We start from the raw sequence: 23516 nt of genomic DNA on the forward strand, positions 1-23516 counted from the left end.
TTCTTTGGAGCGACCAAGTAATTTTGCGTGATGTCGAGAACTTCAAATTGCAAACGGCAGTTACTTACTGTCTTGAGTTTTAGTCGAAATTGCGCACTTGGCCAATGACTGAAACTGAAGAATAAGTCTCACTTTAATGTTATAATTGAAACAAAGAAAATTAGTAACGTCCTCAGTAAAACAAAGGAAATAATACAGCGTTAGATGTGGGAGAAGTATCACTTCATCCGAATGTATGTGAGCCAGCAACTTCAATTTTCAAGATAATCAACTGAGTTTCGAAAGAATGCAAAGTACTACAGACTTTATATGTTACACTTTGTGAACAAATACAAAAAGGGATTCGAGAAGAGGCTTTTCAAAAGTTGAACGCATCAGTGGTTTAGGCTATGCTAATTCTACTTCAAAAGACAAAAGGAAGTCTTTGCATACAAACGTGCGATAATTACGCGTGTCAGTGATTACGGATTAAACCTTTTTAAGCGAAGAACGATCTCTCAGGGCTGGAGCAAGCAAGTAATTTTGCATGATGCCGAGGTTCAGAAAACATTCAATTGAAGAAAAGCGCAGAAGAACAAAGGTACGAAAACAAAGGAAGAAGTTCAACAGAAAATTCCAGAAGACTGTTGCAGTTAAGCGGAAAACTGAAATCAGTGACCGTGAGGAAACAACGAGAGCTGATCAAAACGAAAGTCAAGAGGAGGTTACCGTAAGGAAACCACAACTGCAAGTAGAATGTCCTTCTTCGTCTTTTGATGAAACCCAGGTTGGAAATGTTCCTTTCGCTGAATCATCATGCTCTGATAAAGTTTGCAGGATCGAAAACTGAGAAGGTTCATCGGTTAGGGAATCGAGACAAACGAACAACTCACTTCAAAAGAGACAGGCCGTTTTGAAGCCATAAGAGAAGAACCTTTATTATCGTTTCATAAAAAAAAGAATGCTATTGGTTGTCGGTCAAAAATATAATTCTTACTTGTAAAATTTAAAAAACGATCTCTGGCTAAAACTTTTAAAAATACGAGCTTTCGGCTGTTTGCGCTACAGCCTTCAACGGGTAAAATGATGAAAAGGTAAGAAATACTAGGTGTGAAGTACAAAGTAGGAAATTAAAAATGCTAATAACTAAGAATGTTTGTTAAAAATACTAGGTGTGAAGTATAAAGTAGGAAATTAAAAATGCTAATAACTAAGAATGTTTGTTAAAAAGAATGTTGTATTGTCCGGGCAAAGGACAGGAATTGTTGTCCGCATTGGGAGTTAACTTGGAATGCCACGCTTCTAGTGTTTTTCTTGTTCTAAAACTGCCTTTGTCAATAATAGATGCATTATCAAAGTCAATTGCGTGAGTATTGGCCCAGACGTGATTGGAAATTCTTGAGCCTTTTGCCGCGGTTTTCACATTTCTGAGGTGTTCTTTCTTTCTTGTGTTGAAGGCCCTGCCAGTCTCACCAATATAACACCATGAACAGTCACCACAAGGAATTTTATAAACAACATTTGTTTGAGATTCCAATAATGGTCGAAATTTTGGGGCCGGGAACTGTTGTTGGAGGGTGATAAGTGGTTTGTTCACCACTGTGATGTCGTGTTTTTTGAGGACACGAGTCAGAGGTTCTGTTACGCCTTTAATGTATAGAAGAGAGGCGAACAACTTGCGTGATTCGGACGCCTCGACCATCTTGAAAAATGTGCCAACAAGTTCCTCCGGGGACAACACTGTTGAGCGTCGGGTTTTTTTGGTCTGGATGTTTTTAATGAAAATCGATGGATAACCATTAGACTTAAGTGCTGAATAAACTCGATTTAGTTCTCGTTCTTTTCCTTCGGAGGAGTTGGGTAGCTTTAGGGCTCTGTGTAGAAGGGTTGCTGCTGTGCTGGCCTTGTGTTTATTATCATGGTGAGAATTGTAGTCTAGATATCTGTCCGTGTGCGTAGGTTTTCTGTAAACATCTACAGCGATGGTGCCATTTCTACGGGTGACCAAAGTGTCGAGAAATGAGATCTTATTGTCACTTTCAATTTCGATGGTGAAAGAGATGTTGGCGTCAATTGAATTTAATGTGTCATGGAAAGCTCGCACATTGTCTTTTTTGATAATGCAGAAGCTATCATCAACATAACGTTTCCAGATTTTAGGAGGGACGGATGAACTGTAACTGTAACTGTATTTTTAAAAGTTTTAGCCAGAGATCGTTTTTTAAATTTTACAAGATGTTTTATCCTGGCTGCGGCCCCTCTATCTTTTCACATAATTCTTACTGTAAAGTATATTTAAAATTATGATTTTGTTAACCAACGAAACGCGAATTTCAATGTATCGTGGAAACACCACAGTGAAAACAGTTCAGCAAACAACTCGACTTACTCAACTGCTTTGTTTATAAAAAGAAACATTCACTTGCCATTCTACTGCCTCTTGAATGCTAAATAGAACATTAATTTAAATTTAGAAAGAAAGAAACCAAGGATTTCAGTTTATTTTGTTACAGTTTCTGTGGTGGCTTTCTGTCGAAAAAAATCGAGCGTTTCCGCATCACTTATCATGAATATGTTGTTCCGAACACATGGCATGGGAAAAAGAACTAGCGAAATACCTATGGTATAATTGTAGAGATTTGTTGCAAAAATTCTTCAACAGTAGGCCTATCACCCGGGTTTTGGTCAGTGGCTTTTTTCACAAGCACCCGCACCTTCTCATAAAAACCTATTAAACACGACACAGCCTTCAGCATTCTTCCTAAAGAGTAAATGTCACTAGAAATGCTGTAACGTCTTTCTTTTTGGACTTCTGGGGCTAAATAGATCTTTCTTGAAGAGCAGGACGAACTTCGTTTTGAGGATGGCAACCCCAGCTTGGTGCTTTTACCGAAATCAATAAGAATCGGGTCGTATTTCGCAGAGTCGGACTTTCTTTCCAATACTACATTGTTAGCTTTTACGTCATTATGAAGGTAGCCTTTTGAATGAACATAGCTCAAGGTGGAAGCTATCTCTATAAACAGTGAAATACAATCTGTTGAATTAAGCAGGTTTTTGCTTGCTGCCTGATGAAGAGTAGTGCTTTCTTGGTTGATGCCATGGAACTGTAGAACAAGGCATAGGGGCAAGCTCTTTGTAACTACTCCAAACAACATTGGGAGGTTGGCATGATCCCCCAATGCAGTTATAACCCCTGCTTCATGAAGAAGGTTTTTCTTTGCCCTATCCTGTTCTCCGGCGTTGTCATTGTGTGTCATTTGCTTCACAATAACGGCGATCCCGCGGTAACTTGCTTTGAAGCATTGGCCAAAACTTCCACTACCAACGGAATGTTGGGTTAGATACTCCAAATGTTCCGGAATCAATTCTTTAAAGTTGCATTTGAATTCTTTATCTGACATACTCTTAAAATGGATATTTTTCTGACTAACAATGCGTTGAAACGTTGTCTGTGCCAAAAATGACCTTGAATGTTGAGTCGGCTTGCGTCTTGCGTCGTCTCCAAGCGCCATCCGAAGCATTGTTGCAGATCTTGAACAATGTACATCCAAGAGGGTTGTTAATCGTGGTCTCTTCGCATTACTTACCATTTCTTCTTTAGAATTAGCCTCAAGCACGATAAGTCCGCTTTCGTTGCCTACCTGTTCTGTATCCAGATTTGGAGAAAACGATTTCTTATCTACCAAGCTCGTCTCAGCCACATTTGGTCCATCATTGATTCTCAGCAGAACTTCAGTATTAGCGAGCAGAGCCAGATTACTCGCATTCTTCTGCTGTCGCTTTCGCTTTCGCTTTCTCCATTCTCTATTTTGTTTTCGTTTCTCCTCGGGAGTATTTTTTCGCGATTTCACTTCCCGTTTATTTGGTATTTCCAGCTTATTGGAGGCTTCAAGGTCCGCCGGCATTTTACTAATGCATTCCCAAGCAAGAAGAGGGAAATAGTTAAACACGTGCTCTTGCATCCGATCTCACAATTTACAAAAACTTCATTATTCTTGTGAAAAATGATAGCCGTCCTATTGAAACTTGATGATAGGTATAAGCCGGCAAAGAAAACAGTGCAAAAGCAATTATCTGTCACATCGATGTCAGCAGCAACAGGATTATGACACCTTACAGGAAAGCTACCTGGAGCGTTCAAAAAGTCCCATACATTTTCTTAGACTAAAAGTCTAAGAAAATGAATGGGACTCTCCGGGATACTTACAGTACAGACGATTTGCGTCCCCTCATGACAGAAACTAAGCTCCCCAGGAATTTTCATTGTGGAGCTGCAAGTGAAGGATATGCTTACTAAGAAACGAGCGTATGAGATAAAAGATTTAGAGCGACCTCTGCTAGGCAGGGAGCCAACTGAATATCTCAAACGCATAAGCAGACTTGACAGCTTAAGTAGTGATGACTACAAGAGTAAAGTGGCAAACAAGTACCCTAAGTTTTTCCAGGGACTGGGTGTCCTGATGGACTGTTACCATATCACACTCAAAGAAGGCGCTAAATTCTTTCAAGTTACAGTTGCGAGAAAAGTCCTCTTACCATTTTACCATAAGACAAAAGAAGAATCGGATAGAATGTTGAAATCAGGTGTCATATCCAAAGTTGACGAGCCCACAAGCTGGTGTGCTCCCATGATGGCGGTTGCCCCAAACAAGCTGAACGAGTACGTCAAAAGAGAGAACCACCCACTTCCAGCAGTAGACACGCCACGATCATGAACAGTTGGTTTAAAAATACTGAAATATGCAGTTACAGCAGAGGTATTTCCAGCCATAGGACAATAATGAATTGCGAGTAGTCGAAAGAGTAGAATTTAAAATATAACAGGTTTAAAAACGACTTGAAAGTGACTTTTCTCTTAAACTCTACATGCCTATCAGAAGATTTTGACACGTAAGAGAAAAATCGGTGGAGTAAACAGTCTTGCCTGGCGACATCAAGAGAAGGTGTAAGAGAAGCCCATACTATTTTGACGGGTTGTTTCGCTGACCATTGCACCCATCGATCCATCAACGAACTCGTTTTCCGTCGTTTCTTTCAATTTTGGCTCATTTTCTAAGACCAAAATGTACAGCGGCGCGCAATAAAATATCATTTCGACCGTTAGTAACATCATGTATGTCATCGGAAGACATAATGCAATGCGTTTTGATCGCTTTGCAAGTTGTGAGGAGTCCCCCCTTTCCCTCGTCCCCTTTCCCCCTCTTTCTCATCCCCCGCCCCTCTTTCCTTCCCCCGCTCACCCCTTTCTCTCCCCCATCCCTCGCCCCTTTCCCTTCCCCCCTCCCCCCCGGAAATAATTTCTGAATGTCAGGAATGGGATGAAATGATAAAACAGCTCAAATTTGCTCCTACAGCTCACATTTTTTTCATGTATTTAGGATTTTATGAAAAGCATTGGTCAAAAGCTCTCTAGTGTCAAGAATGTAACAAACCAGTTGTAAACAGGGTTAAACCGATATCAACAGAGAAAAAAAAATATATATATATTATCATTATTTAGATGAGACGTCTGGCAAAAGAAAACTTGACCTTGTGGCGATCATTTCCGGCGGCGCAGAAGTAACAAGAGGACTCCAGAAAAACATCACATTAAATGCCTCATTGTCATATGACCCGGAAGTTGCACATGGCAACCGATCAGAAATGAAATTCACCTGGCATTATAAAAAAGTAACAGGAAATCACTCCAGTAAACAAGCGGAGGCAAAGACGGAGAAAGATCTCTTCACAGCAGTAAACCAGTCAGCCATTAATTATAATAAAAATTTATCTGGCGAACTAGTTTCCTTAAACACCGAAGCTCTGTCTGTTAATCAGACCTACATAGTTAAACTTGTAGTGACCAAGGACATTCGCATTTCCACTGTTTATCAAGTTATCCATTTGATAGAAGGAGATCCCCCAGAAATATATCAAAGGTTAGAGATCTACTTAGTTTTTTCTGTTCTTATTCTGTTTGTTTGGTTTTTTTTTCACTGTTGTTTGCCGTTGTTAATACCTATATTTGTTCTTGACCCTGCTAATGCTCTTTATTTTCGCTACTGTTTTCGTTGCTTCTGTCCTCCAATTTTACCTGTTTTGTTTCTGGTTTCGTTATTTTTCGTCGTTTCTGCTGCCGTCGTTCTATATACTTTGTTGTTGCTGTTAATGATAATGTTATTGTTTGCATTGTCGTTTTGGTTATCACTGTTGTTGCAGCAACTTCATTAGCAGTTGTTCATATCAATGTTAAATTGCAGCCACTGCTGCAGCTGTTCTTCTTAGTTACATGATCTCATCAGAAAAGGGAAGTTCAAAACCCCTTCTTCACTGAGGATTCTTCTGATCTTTTTGCTTCATTTTAGATGTTTCTTTAACTGTCAACCTAAAGTGAGTCCCATGGTCAAACTAAGTATCAAATCACAATGCCGCGGATTACAGTGCTCTAAAATATTATCCTATGAGTGGAGGCTCTACCAGCAAATCAAGCGAAACACCTCCTTTACATGGCAAAGGAAACATAATTTACGACTTATCACAAGTACACCGCTGAGTTCAAGTGACATTGTTATCAAAGGAGGTTCCCTTACTGGTGGAAATACGTACCGCTTGGCACTATTCATAACAATTACGGATGGTTTAAGGGGAATGAATGCTTACGATTTTTCTACAGCAAGACCCCCCACAGGGGGGAACTGCTCGATCACTCCGCCAAGCGGCATCTCACTGAAGACTGATTTCAATCTGAGATGTAGGAACTGGGAGAGTGACAACACCCCTCTGTCCTATCAGTTTCAATACAGGCTAGAGGATGGTCTGTACGATGTATTACATCGTAGCGTTAATAACAACATTAGTACCTCTTCGATACCGCCTGGGCACAGTACAGATAACTTTACTGTCAAAGTTATCGCTACAGTGACTGACAATTTTGGAATTTCTGCCTCCCCAGTCACTTTGACAGTTCAGGTAAGTCGCTAACCATTAATTTAATGTCTAGCATGAAATGATGTAAACATATTTTAATATCTTTTGGTCCATATTAGTAATAGATTAGTTATAGTTATAGACACCTACATTTGACTTTTGCAGATCAGTCCATATCAGAATGTAAGCAGCGATGTTATCACAAACCTTCTACTGGCAAACGACAGTTTATTTCAGAAATTCATCGAGATCGGAAACCTGAGAAAAGCGGTGCCAATAGCAAACTCTGTCCTGCTCTCAGTTTCACAAGAAACCTCGATGAATTTCCAGGAGAGATACAAGGTACTTTTGAAACGTAACTTGTTACTTAAAAAGTGAAACAAAACTAGCTCATTGTGATCGTATACGAAAGCAAAGAGTTTACCAACACAACATATAACATCAACATATAACATTTTGATGGGTTTTAACTAGCAATTCAATTGGGAAACTTGATACGTTGAGTCTTAATATGCCTTTAGATGTATTATCTTTGGAACGAGCCTCATATGCGGGATACAGTCTGTTTGCATATTTCATTACTGGCTTAAATAACATTAAACTTTATCGTTGTTCAAGGTTATGAACTATATCCTTGAAAAAATTTCGCCCTTGGAAGCGAAAACTGTCTCCGACCTCCTCCAAAAATCTTCGGTTATCGGTTCTGCTCTTAAGGCTCTGGAGGAAGTGCCCCACCAGTCTCTGGTAAGTAAATTGCGTAATACTGTTTGGGGCTTGAGTAGCCTTGGTTGTTACGTCAAGTTTTCATACCATGACACTATTTAGCCAGAAGGGAAACAACAGAAATAACAAAAACAGCAAAGAGGAAGAAAACGGAAACAAACAAGCATGAAAAACAAGCAACTGTTGTGTTATCAATTGAAGCAATCTATAATTTTGTACTTACTTTAACTAATTCGCCACAAATTATCTCTACAAAGGCCGATGGAAATAAATCTGAAAGTAAGCATTTTTAGCTTCATTTATATTTATTTGTACTCCACAGAATATCTCCTTATCTGCTGTCAGTTCAATGACGTCACTCCTGTGGTCTATTGCCAAGAAACGAGACGTAGCAGACATACCGCTGACAAACCAATCAGCAGAAAACTTGGCTTCATGTCTAAATACCGTGTTGAAGACAGCAGCAGTGGCTGCATCAGAAGACTCTAAGTCAATTTTTCAACCACAGGTATTTTAATGTACATTTAGGTGATGTCCAAAAGTCTACGAATTAAATAGACCTTTTAAAACGTAATTATCCATGCAAGCATAATCAGTAGACTTTATCGATTGGCAAATGGTCCATGCAGATTGCTCTTAATTCAACCGTTACTCCCTTTTTCATTCAGATTTTGGACCTTTTATGGTTTGCTTGCATGTTTGTTTGTTTTAGGCTTACGAAAATCCATAATTTGCTTATATTATATATTTATTTATGCAATCTCTACAGGGTAAACTATTGGTGAAGATTTCAATGAAGGCCCTCGAGAAAGTTGCAGACTCCATGTTGGCCTTGACGGTACCTGATGAAAAAACGATATCATTTACAGCAGGAAAGCTATCCTTGACACTCGGAAGATATAGCCTCCAAAGACTTTCAGGACTGGAAGTAAAAGCAGGAAAAAGCCGGTTTATCTTACCGTCTAAGAGCCAATTTTTACTCGCTGGAGTAAACAAAACAAGTTTTGTAGATGTTCAGGTAGGCATTACTGCCCTACAGGCAAATTCAGGTTTTTTTTTTTTTTTTTTTTTTTTTTTACAGATGCCGACCCTAGTCGAGTTAAAGTAGCATGCACATTAGGTACCTTAAGGGTTGCTTATTACCTGCACCAATCATATTTCTAGTTTTGTTTTTGAAATGTTCAACTCTAGCATTTGGGACAGAAAAAGAGAATCAAATAAAGCTTGATTTTCTTCACGTCGCTTAAACTAAACCTTAAAACTGAGTTGATAACAGGATCAGATCTACCTAGAGCCATTGTCGTCGTTCTTCATCTTGATTTAAAAAAACTGACTCTGAAAATATTTCATAATCAGTAACCACATGAATGTTGTTTCCTTTTCGTCGTTCTCCATATAAATTTCAGTTTTATTTTGCCCTCAACTTATGACAACTTATAATTTATAGTAGGACCGAGTATTTTGTTTACGTGTTCAATTATAGAAGTCCACACAAAAAAAAAAACAAATAAAAATCATAATTTTTCTTCTTTTAGATGTTCTCATTTTCTTTTAACCCTTACACTTGGGACGGCACAAAGGAGCGAGTTGGCTCTGATGTTGTAACTTTGCACTTGAAAAACAACGACAGCGAGCTTATTAAAGTATCAGATCTCACGGAAGACATTATTATCATTACGCCTTTAAAACTTCAGCAAATCCTTGCTACAGAAAAGTCATGGTATTTCACAAAGAACGATGATCTACGTTTCCACGAGATAAACGTCAAGTATGAAAACACCTTGCTGATGCTGGAAATCAAACCTCAAGATCCAACCGTACATCTGTTTGTCTATATGCGTTTTGGTCAGCGACCGACAACTCAAGACTACGACCTCAATGCCACTATCTCTCATGACAAAAAGTGTGTTTGGCTGCTAAGTGAACATGACAAAAGCGAAGGGCAAACAGTCTGCTCCTTGAATCCAAATGCGACGATAAAGGTTCTGGCTGAGCGTCCTGGTAAATACTTTCTTGGCTTAAAAAATTTCAATGGCACAGTGAACTTATCTCACAAAAGGGAGAAAAGATCTTGTCTTGGTGGAAGGCGAAGGAAGCGCTCCTGCGTCGAAGTGAAAGATCCACCACCCACCCCACCCCAAAGTGAAAATGTCCCTGTGATGCCAGTTTATGATTCCACAACAGACCAGAACTACACTCTGAAAGTGACCTTGGGTAGTTGTGTTTACTGGTCAGAAAAAATTGTCAAGTGGATATCATCTGGTTGTCGAGTAAGTGAGAAGTTAAATAACGATTTTCAGCGCAGTCTTTTTTATCTAATTTGGCATTGTATTCAACATAGTTCAGATAATTTGAGCTTTCATGAGTAATGTTTGCAAAAGTGCTGTGGTATTATAATAATCTTCACCCATTAGTCTTATCATTGAATTCAGGCTAATCTTTGATTAGAGGAAATTTTCAAACAAAATTTAAATCGAATTGATAGCCAGCCGGGGCATGGAAGCGCCATAAAAAAAAGATACAGAGTGATTAATGGTGACAGCCAAAACGATAATTTTTATCATTAACATCGTCCTTACATTTTATAATTTCAGGTTTTAGCAGAATTAGATGGATTTTTAAACTGTAGCTGTAGCCACTTGACATCATTTGGGGGAAGTCTTTTAGTTGAACCGAATCCCATTGACTTCGACAAGGTTTTAGTCGAGTTCCAGCAGTTATCAGAAACTGGAAACATCGCAGTAATTATGGTTATTGCGGTGATTTTATTGTGCTATGTGACTGTGCTTGTTATCGTGAGGAAATTCGACGAGGAAGACGCGAAAAATGTAAGTGTCGAGCCAAATTTTGCTTAGGACCGTTGTTTTAACGGAGCATGCTCTCCAGTATAACCCTTTCACTCCCATGATCTAGTTGTTAATTCTCCCTCCGGTTGCTATACATTTTTTGTAAATAAGTCATGACAATTTGTTAATAGATCATGATGACAAATTCTACCTGATAATTTTGAGTATTCTCATGACCTGTTGCCTATATAATGTACGGATATTTTTGGGAGAAGTTGCATGTTGATCACCTCTGGGAGTTGAAGGGTTAAGAAAAAAAAGGGTTTTAATGTTGACAACATTATTCGCTTTAAAGGTTTGTTGATATTGAAATTGCGAAGTTTAAAAATGAAGTGACCGTCCTTTTTCTTTTTTTTTTTTTGGACTAGGACAAATAGAGCGAATTAAGAATATAAATCAGCTAGCCATGTAATTCATGCTTTATCGTGTATTTTTTAGAGGGAATTACCGATCCAACTTTCATCATCTTCAAGCAGCACCTATGGATATTTCATAGTGATTACTACAGGGGCTTGGAAAAACTCGGGCACCACTGCTCATGTTGCTTTGGAGATTTACGGTTCTGATGGAAAGACTGGCATTCTCCACCTTAGCCAAGAAGAGCCTGATGCAGTTAATACGTTATTCTCTCGAGGTAATTCAGATGATTTTGTACTTTATGTTGACAAATCACTTGGTGCGATTCAAGGGGTGCAGATTGGACATGATAATTTTGGAGATAATCCTTCGTGGTACCTCGAAGAAATTCTGATTCGGGACGTACAATCCAAGCAGTCGTGGAAATTCATGGCCAATCAGTGGTTTGCTCTTGAGCGCGGAGATGGACGCATCGAGCGAGTAATCGACCAGACCTCAAATCCTCCGGATTTTGGCGATGAAGTTGCAAGACGTTGGCGAAGAGGGCTCGCGGAGTGGCATATTTGGGTTTCAGTAGCAACCAAGCTAAGAAAAAGTCGCTTTACAAGAGTACAGCGGTTGTCTTGCTGCCTCTCTGTGCTTTTGACATCCATGTTTGCTAACGCGATGTTCTATAAGTTAGAAGGCAAATATGAACATCCTATCCAAGTCGGACCGCTGAAAATGTCGTGGAGACAAGTGGTGACTGGAATTGAAAGCGCGCTTGTTGTGACACCCATAAACATTGTCATAGTTTCTCTGTTTCAAAAAGGCGCTGAAAAGTCTGCCACGAACAATGACTATTGTCTTAAAGGTACCCTGATTTTTGGTGTCGCTTGGTGTTTGTTACTTTTCTCTTGTACTGTTTCGGCTGCGTTTTCAATTTTCTACAGTCTCATTTGGGAAAAGAGTGTCATCGAGCAGTGGCTGTCTTCAATGCTCATCTCATTCGCGCAGGATGTGACAATCAAGGAACCAGTCAAGGTATTCTTCACAGCTTTAACATTCGCGGCCATTTTAAAGATAAAGGCGAAGACATCAAAAGTACACGCCTGCGAAAGCCCTCAGCAAGTTAAAACTGGGTACTATAAGAAACATTTTTGGGCACTGAAATTATCAGAGGTGGAAGAGTCGAGGAGACGACAAGCTAAGAAACAGAACCTGGCACGTTATTTAACAGAGTTGGGTTTATACTTGGTCTTCGTCTTCTTCCTTATGGCAGTGTGCTATGGAAACAGAAATGACCATCGGTACTTGATGACGAAATCAATCCGAGATGGACTACCAAACTTTGACAAGGTAAGTAAACATTATTTATTATGATAAATCAGTTGCTGAAATTCGCGTGTTTAATTTGCCTTATGACTTTTCGTTCCCATCAAGGTTCAAAATCAAGAAAATAGAGGAAAATTTTACCTCGGCGGCCTCATCAAGGACTGGAACATTTTTTTTCTTGTTTACAGACGTTCAGGGATTGACTAAGGCATTCTCTGCTCTTGTAATGGATATTTTGAATAGGAATATCCCCTTAGAATCAGGGTACAAGAGATGTGTTCGTGTGCGAGACCCCAACTTAAGACTGGAAAGAAATTCCAAGCGACAGTAGTATAATTCCATGAAGAGATTGGCATTTAATTTTGACATAGGAGATGAGCCAGAAAGGGGCTACTATCTCATGCAAACATATTAATTAATGGTCTAAAACACGCCCATAAATACTAATTCGCTTGTGTGAATCAAACTTCTACTCGTCTATCCATACTGTCACACTAAAAAAAATTATATATATATATGTTTTTTTGTTTTTGTTTTTGTTTTTAATCCAATGATCTTGCATTAATTCAGGTGACAAACAATACAATGTACTGGAGCTGGCTACAGCGTGTTTTCATCCCAGGAGTGTTTTCCAGCAGATGGTACAACGGTCAAAGGGATAAGCAAACAATTTATATTGGTAATAAACACTCTCTTCTAGTCGGAATGGCTCGAGTAAGGCAACTCAGAGTGAAAGCGAGTAAGTTTTTTACATTTTCATTCCTCTTTGCATTTCAGTGAAAGGCTATTTACCCACACATGTCATTTTACACACTATACTTATTCATATACAATTTAGCCTGATAGAGAAGTGATCAGTGTCCAAACTTAAATATAGAGTTAAACTATAGTTTATTGAAATTCGTAAAGGAAAAATATTGAACATGCAGCGGTGACAATTTTCTCGACTCTTGACGATTCTAACAATTATCTAGACGAGTGTTTAGGTAGCTGCGTTTTATTATGAACGTTAATCAAATTAAGGTTTTGATGACGGTGCTCCTTTCCTCTGCAAGCAAATTCTAATTTGAAGGCTTCTAAAACAACACTAATTTCTCCATAACAGATCAATTCGCTGAGAGAAATGTATACCAAAACAAACTTCCTGATCATGATCTTTTATTCCAACTTTCAGCGCAATGTAAAGTCCTAAACTATATGGAAACATCTTTCCAAGAATGTTTCAAGGGATACTCGACAAAGAACGAAGACAAGACCGCCTACAACAAACCATGCTGGAGGCCTTTCGACAATGCCACGAGGAATGACGAGTTATTACAACTTTGCCCGAAGCCATGGCGATATCAACATGCCGAGGAAACCGACACCACACCCAGGTGGGGAAAGTTCTCCTTTTATGATGGAGGAGGATTTGTAGCCGACCTTGGTTACGATAACCATACGGGGTTCAGCATAGTAACAAATTTACAAAACAACGGTTGGCTTGACAGGCAAACCAGAGTTGTCCTGGCAGAGTTTTCCACATACAATCCGTCAGTGAATATTTTAGGTGTTGCCACATACTTCTATGAAGTTGATGCATCTGGACTGAAAGCAGCCTCCATGCAAACTCGTGCTCTTTCACTTGATTCTACGGACACGCCCTCGCATCAGTTTTATTTGATTTGCTTGTTTCTGTACATTGTATTGGTTTTTTTGTATTTTGGAAGGGAAATTTTCAGACTTTACATTTATCGTTCTCGATATTTCAAGTCTATCTGGAATTGGATCGAAATATTCCAAATTGTTTTTTCTCTGATTGCCGTGGTGATGTACATAATACGACAAAGTGAAGCCATTTCAACCATGGGCAAACTGCATAAAAACATTTATGCAAATCTAAGTTTCCAAGAAGCTATCACTTGCCAGGAAGTGGAAAACGTCGTACTTGGAACTCTTACTTTCATTGTCACCATCAAGCTATTGCGAATCATTCGCTACAACAACTATGTTGCTCTATTCTCCACAACATTGAAGATATCTGCACGATCTTTGTCATCCTTTAGCATCGTTTTATCCATTTTCTATGTGGCATTTTTGCACTTCGGCGTCTTGATGTTTGGTTCTGTAACTGAGCGCTACTCTTCGGTGCTGAAGGGGGCTTATTACCAACTCGAGCTAACTCTTGGTAGAGTGAAAGCTAGACCAATAAATGAATTAGCCGAGGCTAATACCACATACGCCAAACTATTCGCCTTCTTAATTCTATTTACTCTTACTATCCTGTGCATGAACTTCTTTGTCGGCATAATCAACGATGCTCTTTTGGATGCTAAGAAAAATGTGAAAGAAAGTGAGCTGTATGATCTTATCGATGAGAACCGTTGCACGAGTTCAAAAGAAAGAAAAGAATTTTTCGATGCAATCAGTAATACATTGAAACAGTCAAGAACCTCCAAAACGTCGGCGGAAGTGAAGGACAAAAGATCAGGAAACATTGGCCCTGACCCCAAAATCAGTTCCAATCTCAACTTTGATTTAATAAGTCAAGCTATCATAGCTTGGAGGAAGAAAAGATCCAGAGAAACAATAGATAAACAGCAATGCAGTACAAGGAGACAAGCATTGTTCGACAGGATAAGCAACATGCTAAGATCTCTGAAAGGTGAAAGCAATGACGACTGCAGCAAACGTAGAGAGAAAAAGAAAGTAAGATTTCAAGAGGATGTCGTCGAGTCTTCCCTCCGTAAATTACGTAAGAGAGAACATGACCTGTTACAGCGGCTGGAGAGTATTGTTTCAGGGTTCGCAGCAGAAGACGAAGAATTCAATTATTTATTAATAACAGCAGAGGTCTATCTCTACTAAGAAGAGAGAGTAAAAAGAAAAGATGAAAGGAAGTAAAATACTTCATCGAAATCATTGTAAAAAACAGATCGTTAAGCATAAATCATCTCGAACACACAAAGAAATAGCAGGAATTCCCCAGCGTTTCGTAGCATTGTGGCAAAAAAACAAAAAGAGGATAAAAACTTAGAAAGTCTTTTTTTAATGTTTTTATAGCTTTTTCTTTGGAGCCTATTGATTGTTTATAAATATGGCTCGTATTCAACGGCAAAAAATATGAACTGCTTCATATCATTTAAAATAGAGTTACACGAAGGAAGTTAAGTATTGTTATGTCATACAATCCGTCTGTTATATATCTTCTGCTGCAAAAAGATGGAACGATTTAGACGAATATGTTCGAGCCTCAATGACTTTAAAGATTTGACAATTGTATTTGAGACTATAGATCATTTTACTGTTTAGCAACAAGTAGCCTTTACTTGTTGTTGTTTTCACGAGGCCCGTATATAAAAAGTGCAATATCAGTTTCCTCTACTTGCAATCCAAGTCGCCACTCTCAATGTCCAGCGGTTGCATGCATACCAAAGAACATTTAAGTTGGAGGTTACACTAATGCCATTATAGTTTAAAGTGACCATCAATCTTCTCGACTGTAGAAACTTAATTCACCGCCGATTCTAAAGCCTGCTGAACATTTTGAAGTCTTTTCTGGACCGTTAGTCGATGCAAAGTATAAAATATTCATTTGTGAGTCTTATCAACGATTGGTGCGTAAATGGTACAGGTACAAGGTACGTTGGCGTAGTTAGGAGCCTGCCTTGCTTAGTATCTTGGCATCGGGGTTCTACATTGTGCCTGTGTGGCTAATAAAACAAAACGCACAGTAAGGAATTGTAAAAAAGAATTTAGGCGAGCAAAATTGTTAAAAAATAAGGTGTGATTGGGGTACGTTCAACATCTTTAGCCAGGGGAGGTGATTATTTTTGGGAGATCACATGATTTTCAAGGGGAAAGGAGAATCAGTCGTTGCCAACAGATTTTAAAGAGGGGCTATATAAGTTTAAATGCCAATGAGGGGTCACTCAACCAAAACCATCCCCTTCACCATTTTTTTTTCTTTTTTTTTTCGATGAGAGAACTTACCTTTGGGAAGCATTTCATCATCTTCGTCATTGTTCAGCATTCTCCTTTGTCTACGAAGCCTTTGTCTGCAAAATGAATCATGACAGCAAAACTGCAAGTCAGGGGTGGATGCTGATCTCACATTTATGGACATTAAAATAGAGACTTCTGCTTTCGTGTCGTGCAAATTAAACTTACATGGATTCACACAGCTATAGAGAGTGTTGGTAACTAGTTTTATATCTTTGTGTTAAGCTTTATTGGGCAAGATCAAAACCGAAAAAAAATATGCAAACATAAATAATTAAAACCCAAAAGGAGTGAACATGAACGGGACACTCAGACCAATGCGGGGTGGCTACCGTAGGAAAATATATACGGAAAAATAAAATCCAGTCGTAATGAGAAGAAAAACTAATTGTAGAACAATTTAATTGTTCAAAATGAGAAAGTTAAGAACGATGGCAGAAGCCAAAGATGAAAATGGCAGCGAAGCTCTTTCTATTGGAATTTAATCCCCTGAATATGCAAAATCTTTTGTCAGTGTGCTCACACATGGCGAGTAGAGAAATTTTTGTCAAGTTTCTACTACTTAACTTTTATTAGAAATGACTGATTGGAATGCTATTGAATGTTGCTCACTTTCTGAGCCAATAAAAAATCAAAAACAGAGGGCCGGTTATCAACACGAGGTCTAATCCAAACTGCGGTTTTACGCAAGCAGTGGGTTTGAAGTATCATTTATAACAGGGTTAGCTTTCAGCCCTCTTGACAGAGTTCACAAAAACATATGTTCAGAAAAGAGATTCAGCTATATTCAAGATAGTTTAGAACGCGGTTTTGTTAACCAACGGCTAAACTTTGTTTTATTAACCGCCCATATACTTTAACTATAACTTTGATATAATCTTGTCCTCTCAGCTACTAAAGTGCAAGTAAGCACACAGCGAACAAAACAGTTTCGAGACCTAAATCTCTAAATACAGTATGAGTGCTTCACCCTCAGGTATAATATGTTATTTTTCAAGAAATGAAAGTCCCCTTCTCAACCTTAAGTTATTGTCGAACAGCCGGGCTTTGAGATTAGAGAACGTTATCCAGAGAATGACGTTTTTTCAGGCCTTTAGAGCACAGGGTTAATCATTCACTTATCGTTTCAAGAAGATAAACACAGCCCATTTTATCCCACCGATTCCAGGCACGAAAGCTGAGGAAGCAGCTATAATGTACACGATCATCCAGTCTGCAAGAAAATACAACGAAATAACTGAAGGCTTTGGATTACTTTTGCGCCAAAGGCAAGCTAATGTAATTTTTTTGGGATTAATTTTCGGTAAAAAAAAAGTTTTAAGGTACAGATTTCAATTGCGATGCAAATTGAGCTGGTAGCGGGTTTTTTGAGAAAAAAAAAAGTGAAGATGGTGCGAAATGAACAAAATCTCCATGATTACGTGTGAGGCAAAATTTCTGAGGTATCAGGATGCTATGTATGCATTTTGGACCGACAACTTAAGGCTAGCGGGGAAGGGCAAAACAGACAAGGCGAGCTAACCTTTTTCCTTTCGACCGGACGATCTGCCGGTTTTTTAACGTGATATTAACTCAGTTCTTGCCGCAGGAACTTACTATACCATTGATGTTATCAAGTAATTGTTTAATCTGCCGTAGTTTACCAGCCCCCTCGGTTGCTATTTCTGTCAGGAAATTCTTATTATCGCTGGCTTAGCTTGCGTGTTATTTGATTAGATATATTTACGAGGTTTTACTCGGTTAGTTCATTTCAGGTGTAGATTCTACTGCGCCAACTTCTACTCGGGATTGGGCCATAGTTTCTCTCCACACTGCTACTCATCTATTCTATTAAGTCAAATTCAGTACGTGCGCAAACCAAATAAGTAATCGATTCCTTGTTTTCCAGGCTAAGTTCTCAGGCTTTTTCTTTTGTTATTCTTTTCAGTTAAGTCTCACTTTATCACCTATCAAATGGCCTATATCGTTACTAAATCGGTTAGTTAGTTTTTTGTTTGTTTGTTTTGTTTTTTTTGTATTTTGTATGCTCTGAATCGCGCTTGATTAAGTCCATATCTCCAATATAAGGTTATGTATCATAAAGCTATCATCTGAGTTAAACGCCGTGAAGCTTATTAATCGATCAATATAAGTGTCGATTTGCCACTTCCATGTTAAGGTCGTTATTGCAATGTTAGCGATAGTTCCCTCATTTGTAATATTTTATATTCGATACGTTAGTTACGTTAGCTTTTATTGTCGTCTTGTATTTCAGTTCCAGCCGGCATACGGCTGACATCATACGATTCACTACTAAGTTTACATCACACGATTCATTTTAACTGATTTTGTGTGGAACATTTGTCAATTAAACGCTGTTTGTATCGTTGTCAAAATTCTTGTCGAGTTCGTTTAACACTACTCACTATTCTACGCATGTGATTACTTGGATTTTGTGTGCCACATTCTATCCTCTTAATTTACACGATCCTCTATTCATATAAGCTAACTTGACGCTTGCCCCTCCTGATGAGGGCTCAGCACTTGTCTGGCAAATCAATTTCCATTAAGTGAACAAGCTATATCCGAGGGACGAGCGCAGCAATGCATTTGCGCTACCTAAAAGCTGTGAAGTTCTCGGCTTAAGTTACCACCCAAGGTTTGATATCATTAGATATTCTGCTGTCCAACCTGCAGGTGGCAGATGTAGCGACCAGCTCTGTAGTTGCAGAATCTTCTGGTGAAGAAGCAACTGCGGATAAATCTGTGCAACTAATTACGTTAGTTTCTAAGTGCCTTTCCTCGTTCCACGTAACAGCCTAAACAAAAGTGACAGCAGCAACATTGAGAACAAAAGCAAAAGAAAGAGGCCGATTACAATCAGCCATCTTGGCCAAACAAGCTTCAATTGCTTGATGAAAGATTCATTACGTGGGCAATATATTTTTTAGGCAATTTTACCTATACGGGAATAATAATCATTTGTGTACGAGATATGTGCATCTTACCCACTCGGTTAGCCAGCCATATTTTTACTGAAATTTTGCTTTTATTTTAGCTTTTTGGAAAGGTTACAAGGTAGGTGTCATGGCACATTTAATAACCTCTTCTTTTTTTTTTTTGTTTTAGATAAAAATGAGTATCTTATTATATCATTCCCGAGGACAGTCACACTGACTCCCATTTAAAAAGTACAATCCTCTTGGAGAGGAAAACCGCAGGAAACCATCAATGAAACAATTGAAATATTTCCTGGATAATAAATCAATGCGTTATATATTTTCTCAAGTGTTCTCGGTAGATGAATCTAAGGTCATATTTTCATTTTTTTACCTGATTCTTTTCTAAATTAAGTAGGAGACAGCAAGACTTGAAAAACGCCTGGAGAGTATTTTCTCAGGGTTCTCAGAAGATGACGAAGAATTAAAATATTTTATTAAAAAATAACCATTAGGCTGAGAGAAAATAAAAAGATATGTTAGGGGAAGTAAAACACTATATCAAAGATTAAGGTAAAAATCAGATCATTTAGTGTTATCAGCCGAGTTGATACCGCAAAGTGGCCACCGTAAAGGGTTTCAAAGTTGAAGTTTCGAGCGTTAATCCATCGTCATCCCTACTTAGTTACTTTCTTACATAATTTCTTTTTTTTCGGATAAACACCACCATACCACCCGGAAATTCTAATGGAAATAAATTCATGTATACAGTAGGTAGGTATTTGGCTGGTCTCGAGCGTAAACTCACTCTACCTACTCCCCTCTCGCCTTATACCTGTCCTGTTCAAGTTTTCTTGAGATAGACACTACAAGAGCCTTTTTTTTTCACAGTCTGCAAAACAGCTTTTAACAGCATTGAAAAGGATCTCAGGAACACAATACCACGCTAACATCGTCTTAGACTAATTTTAATAGATGCCAAGAGGAAAAAAAAACTTTTCAGATTTAGAAACATTGAATGAAATAAAAGCGCTTTTATAGCAGTAATCCTTGATTATTCTGAAAGCTAAATTTCGGTCTCCAGCCATTTATCTAGACAGTCGATGCTCAGCGGCAGTGAAAGGAAGTAAGTAATTATCTTTCTTAATCCGAAAATGCGTGTATGTCAAAAATTTGGATCTGAAGATTAGTGAAATTACACAAATCATCAGAATATCGATTGATAAGAGGTCAAAATTAATTTTCTTTGTAACGATGCTGCTTTTTTGAAGCAGAATTAATGAAACAGTCATTATAAATCGCCTGGGAGAGGGGTCAGAAGCTTTTTAAGGGGATGTCATGGCTTTTGGGGGAACTGAAAGTGATCAGTCTCACTAACAGTATAAAGGTTTGAATCATACAAAAGTGATTGTTAACTGCCAATGAGGGAGGATCCTATGAATACCACAGAGCCCTATGAAAGAATAAAGTAAATTTTATCCTGACCCCCCCCCCACCCCCTCTCTCCAGACTGGAACACTTTTTGTCTCTTTAAAATGAAATTTTTCACGCTTTTGTTTCCTTCGCGAGGCCCTCTTTGAGCGCTCGAGCCTTCATCCGTATCTATTTGCTGTTTCACTCTCTCAGTTACTATATAAACAGATATAGATGTCGATTTCGCAGACTCAAAGAAATGCTGAATTCTCCTGCGTGTCGTTTATATACATGTAGGATTGTGGGAAATCTTAATCCGACTGATCCTGGTTCCCATGACATTAATTGACCAGATGAGTTCTAATTCTCCTGGTTTATTCCCCATACATGTATTACGGGATCAGTCCCGCCGCTGAAGCTATTGCCATACGATATAAATGTTACCAATTACAACGAGTAGTTTCATTCCTTTAATGGGTAGATTGTAATTTCTTCAATCCGTGCAGTTGAACACCGGAGATACTCGATAAAGCTTCCGGTAGGAAAAATGCGGATTGACAAAGGACCACTAACTTTAAACATGATTCTTGGACTAGTTCTCTTAAAAACGTATGTTATCAAGTATTATCCGCGCGACAAAAAAATGTAAACTAATATAGCTATTTCTAGAGTAGCTTATTAAAGTGAATTTCTTGTTTTGCTGAAGCAAGCAATTGATCTGCACCTGGTAAAGTAGGCCTTTAGCTTCATTGATCCTTTCATAAAGAAAAAAAAATAGGGGCTGACTTATGTCAGTGAGAAGTATTGTCATGTGTCATATCAACTCCTTCAAAAAGGTTTAAATAGATTACACAATCTGTCACCCTTGTGTTGTTATCAAGTCAAGAACTATATAACATAAGAAGCTTGAAGAATTGGGCTATGAGTAGGCTTCAATCCGGTAAAATGTTCACAGCCCTGTTTTTACACTCTACGCTGAGTAAGTACAAGTGAAACTCTTCTACATTTTGTGGTTATTCTATGGAAATTTTAAGTTAATAGTAACTAGCTAGATATAGATATTTCGGTAATGGAACATCCGAGAGCCCCAAGCAAAATCCAACTGATATTATCGGTCGCTCCTATTAGGTCCTTTCATTCAAACAAACTGGACTCTGGTAACGTGTGTTCTTAGGTTTGATAATACTTGAAAATGCTAAAGTAAATGAAAATAACCAAATATATTTTAAAAAGGGGAGAAATATGCTTTAGCTTGTTTACAAATGTAATTTTAGCTTTGTTAAGACGGAAAATGATTTGGAAACAGTTAATCACAACTAATCAGTTTGGCGGTTTTTAAATTGAAATGATAGTTATAATTCACGACTTATGTGTCTTAATTGACGTTTAGTGCAAAGTTTTTAAAAAATATCATGAAGGGTTTCAGGAACATAATAGCATAGTCGCCTGCCTTTTAAAGTTGCTGTGACGAGATGTCAACCGAAAAATACACAGACGCCACTTAAGAGCCCTTTCGCGATAAAACTAAGTTCGTCGACTTCAACTTATTCAGACGTTTCGCTTGAACAACTTGAATCTTGCAAGAAAAGAAATGGGAGTTGCATTTGTGCTTATTTTATAAACAAACTACATAGAAAACAATAATTTTGGTAAACAGAAGGCAAGTTTGGATAAGGATTTTTCATAATAAATGTCCTCAACGACAGTTCAGCTTGTGACGAGTTTACATCTTTTATTTCCCTTTTAATTAACTCCCTGTTTCCCCGCCATTTTTTTATCGGCTTCATCTGTTGAATTTTATTCTCTAAAACGGACACCAAAACCCTGTAGACAGTTAATTTATGAATTTCAACCCACTCAGAGAAAGAGAAAAAACATAGTAGAGTATTCATGCTTTCCAACGATCACACGACCGAAATATGGCGTCGGTCATCGATTTCAAAAGTTTTGTTTCTCAAATGACTCGCTTCATATAGTTTCAAAATTACAAATCTAGATAAAGAACAGAATGATTCAGTTTAATATTTCTTCGTCGTTTAGTTCGTCGCAAATATACCTTTCATCACTCCACTACTATCCCATTTAAGCCATATACGTGGGCAAGGGAACATGCAAAATTTCCCACGGTGTTGCATTGTAAAACAATGCAAATATACGGACGGAGAGCGTAACAACAAAAAGATTACACTCAACGAACCAAAAATGTTGCTCTTGAAGGATTTTTTTGTTCGTTTCTCAAGCAACAAGTCTCTTAGCACAACAAAATATTTCCTGATGGTCATAAAGAACAATTGGATGGGTTTTTGAACGGCACTCTCTTAACTTGGAATAATACCACGCGACGTTCAAAATTTTCGCATCGAATAAGGTTTATTAATTTAAAGTTATTTATTCTGAGAAGCGAAAATTTTGAACTTTTACATTTATATTAAATGTCTAATCCATACATTGGCTATGAGACACTAGTTTTTGCTTCGCTTTAAGCATGTGAAGTCGTTTCCCAAAGCAGTCAGCGCCCATCCACCCACAGAGGTCTGAGTACGAGCAAACCGTATGTCTCTGTCATGTTCCATTATCCTTTCTCGCATTGATCTTCCTGTTTCGCCGATATACACATCGCCGCATTCACATGGGATCTAGTAAACGACACCGTTTTGTTTTGATGGTTCCAGGGCGTCTTTAGGTCGTACTAAGTGAGACCTAAGTGTTATGTCAGTCTTGAAAATGGTCCGTATGCCTTTATGTTGTGGGCAGCGGCGAAGAACCTCAGATACGCCCTTTATGTAAGGCAGAACGGTGGTGGATTTAAATTCCTGCGCGGGTTCTTTGTTGGCTATTGCCCTTTTTTTGGCGAGTTTTCGTAGAAATGAAGAAGGATAATCATGAGAAACAAGTACTGATGACAAGTGTTTCTTTTCCTCAGAGATAACCGACGGTTTCGTCGTGAGGTGTTTGGCTCTCAGTCGTATAGACACTTAACAATACCACGCTTCACTGACTGAGGGTGGTGCGAATCATGGGCTAGGTACTGGTCAGTATGGGTGAGCTTTCTGTAGAAAGCGGTAGTGAGAAGACT

The 23516-nt window shown here is 38.5% G+C and overlaps 2 protein-coding genes across 2 annotated transcripts; one reads left to right on the top strand and one right to left on the bottom strand.

Moving 5' to 3' along the window:
- Positions 1-2494: 2494 nt before the first annotated feature.
- Positions 2495-4100, bottom strand: LOC149051763 (interferon-induced, double-stranded RNA-activated protein kinase-like). Its single transcript, XM_089199542.1, has one exon. It carries the CDS (start codon positions 3942-3944, stop codon positions 2598-2600), a length of 1347 nt encoding a protein of 448 aa, XP_089055668.1. The 5' UTR covers positions 3945-4100; the 3' UTR covers positions 2495-2597.
- A 1388-nt stretch (positions 4101-5488) lies between these two features.
- Positions 5489-15489, top strand: LOC113685003 (polycystin-1-like protein 2). Its single transcript, XM_089187184.1, has 11 exons — positions 5489-5900; positions 6327-6930; positions 7054-7230; positions 7507-7632; positions 7934-8119; positions 8381-8629; positions 9147-9881; positions 10206-10439; positions 10896-12152; positions 12699-12867; positions 13303-15489. Exons 1-11 carry the CDS (start codon positions 5626-5628, stop codon positions 14973-14975), a joined length of 5685 nt encoding a protein of 1894 aa, XP_089043310.1. The 5' UTR covers positions 5489-5625; the 3' UTR covers positions 14976-15489.
- The last annotated feature ends 8027 nt before the right edge of the window (positions 15490-23516 follow it).

This window comes from Pocillopora damicornis, chromosome 1 (assembly GCF_964200805.1).
Source record: "Pocillopora damicornis chromosome 1, jaPocDami1.2, whole genome shotgun sequence".
Classification (NCBI taxonomy): Eukaryota; Metazoa; Cnidaria; class Anthozoa; order Scleractinia; family Pocilloporidae; genus Pocillopora; species Pocillopora damicornis.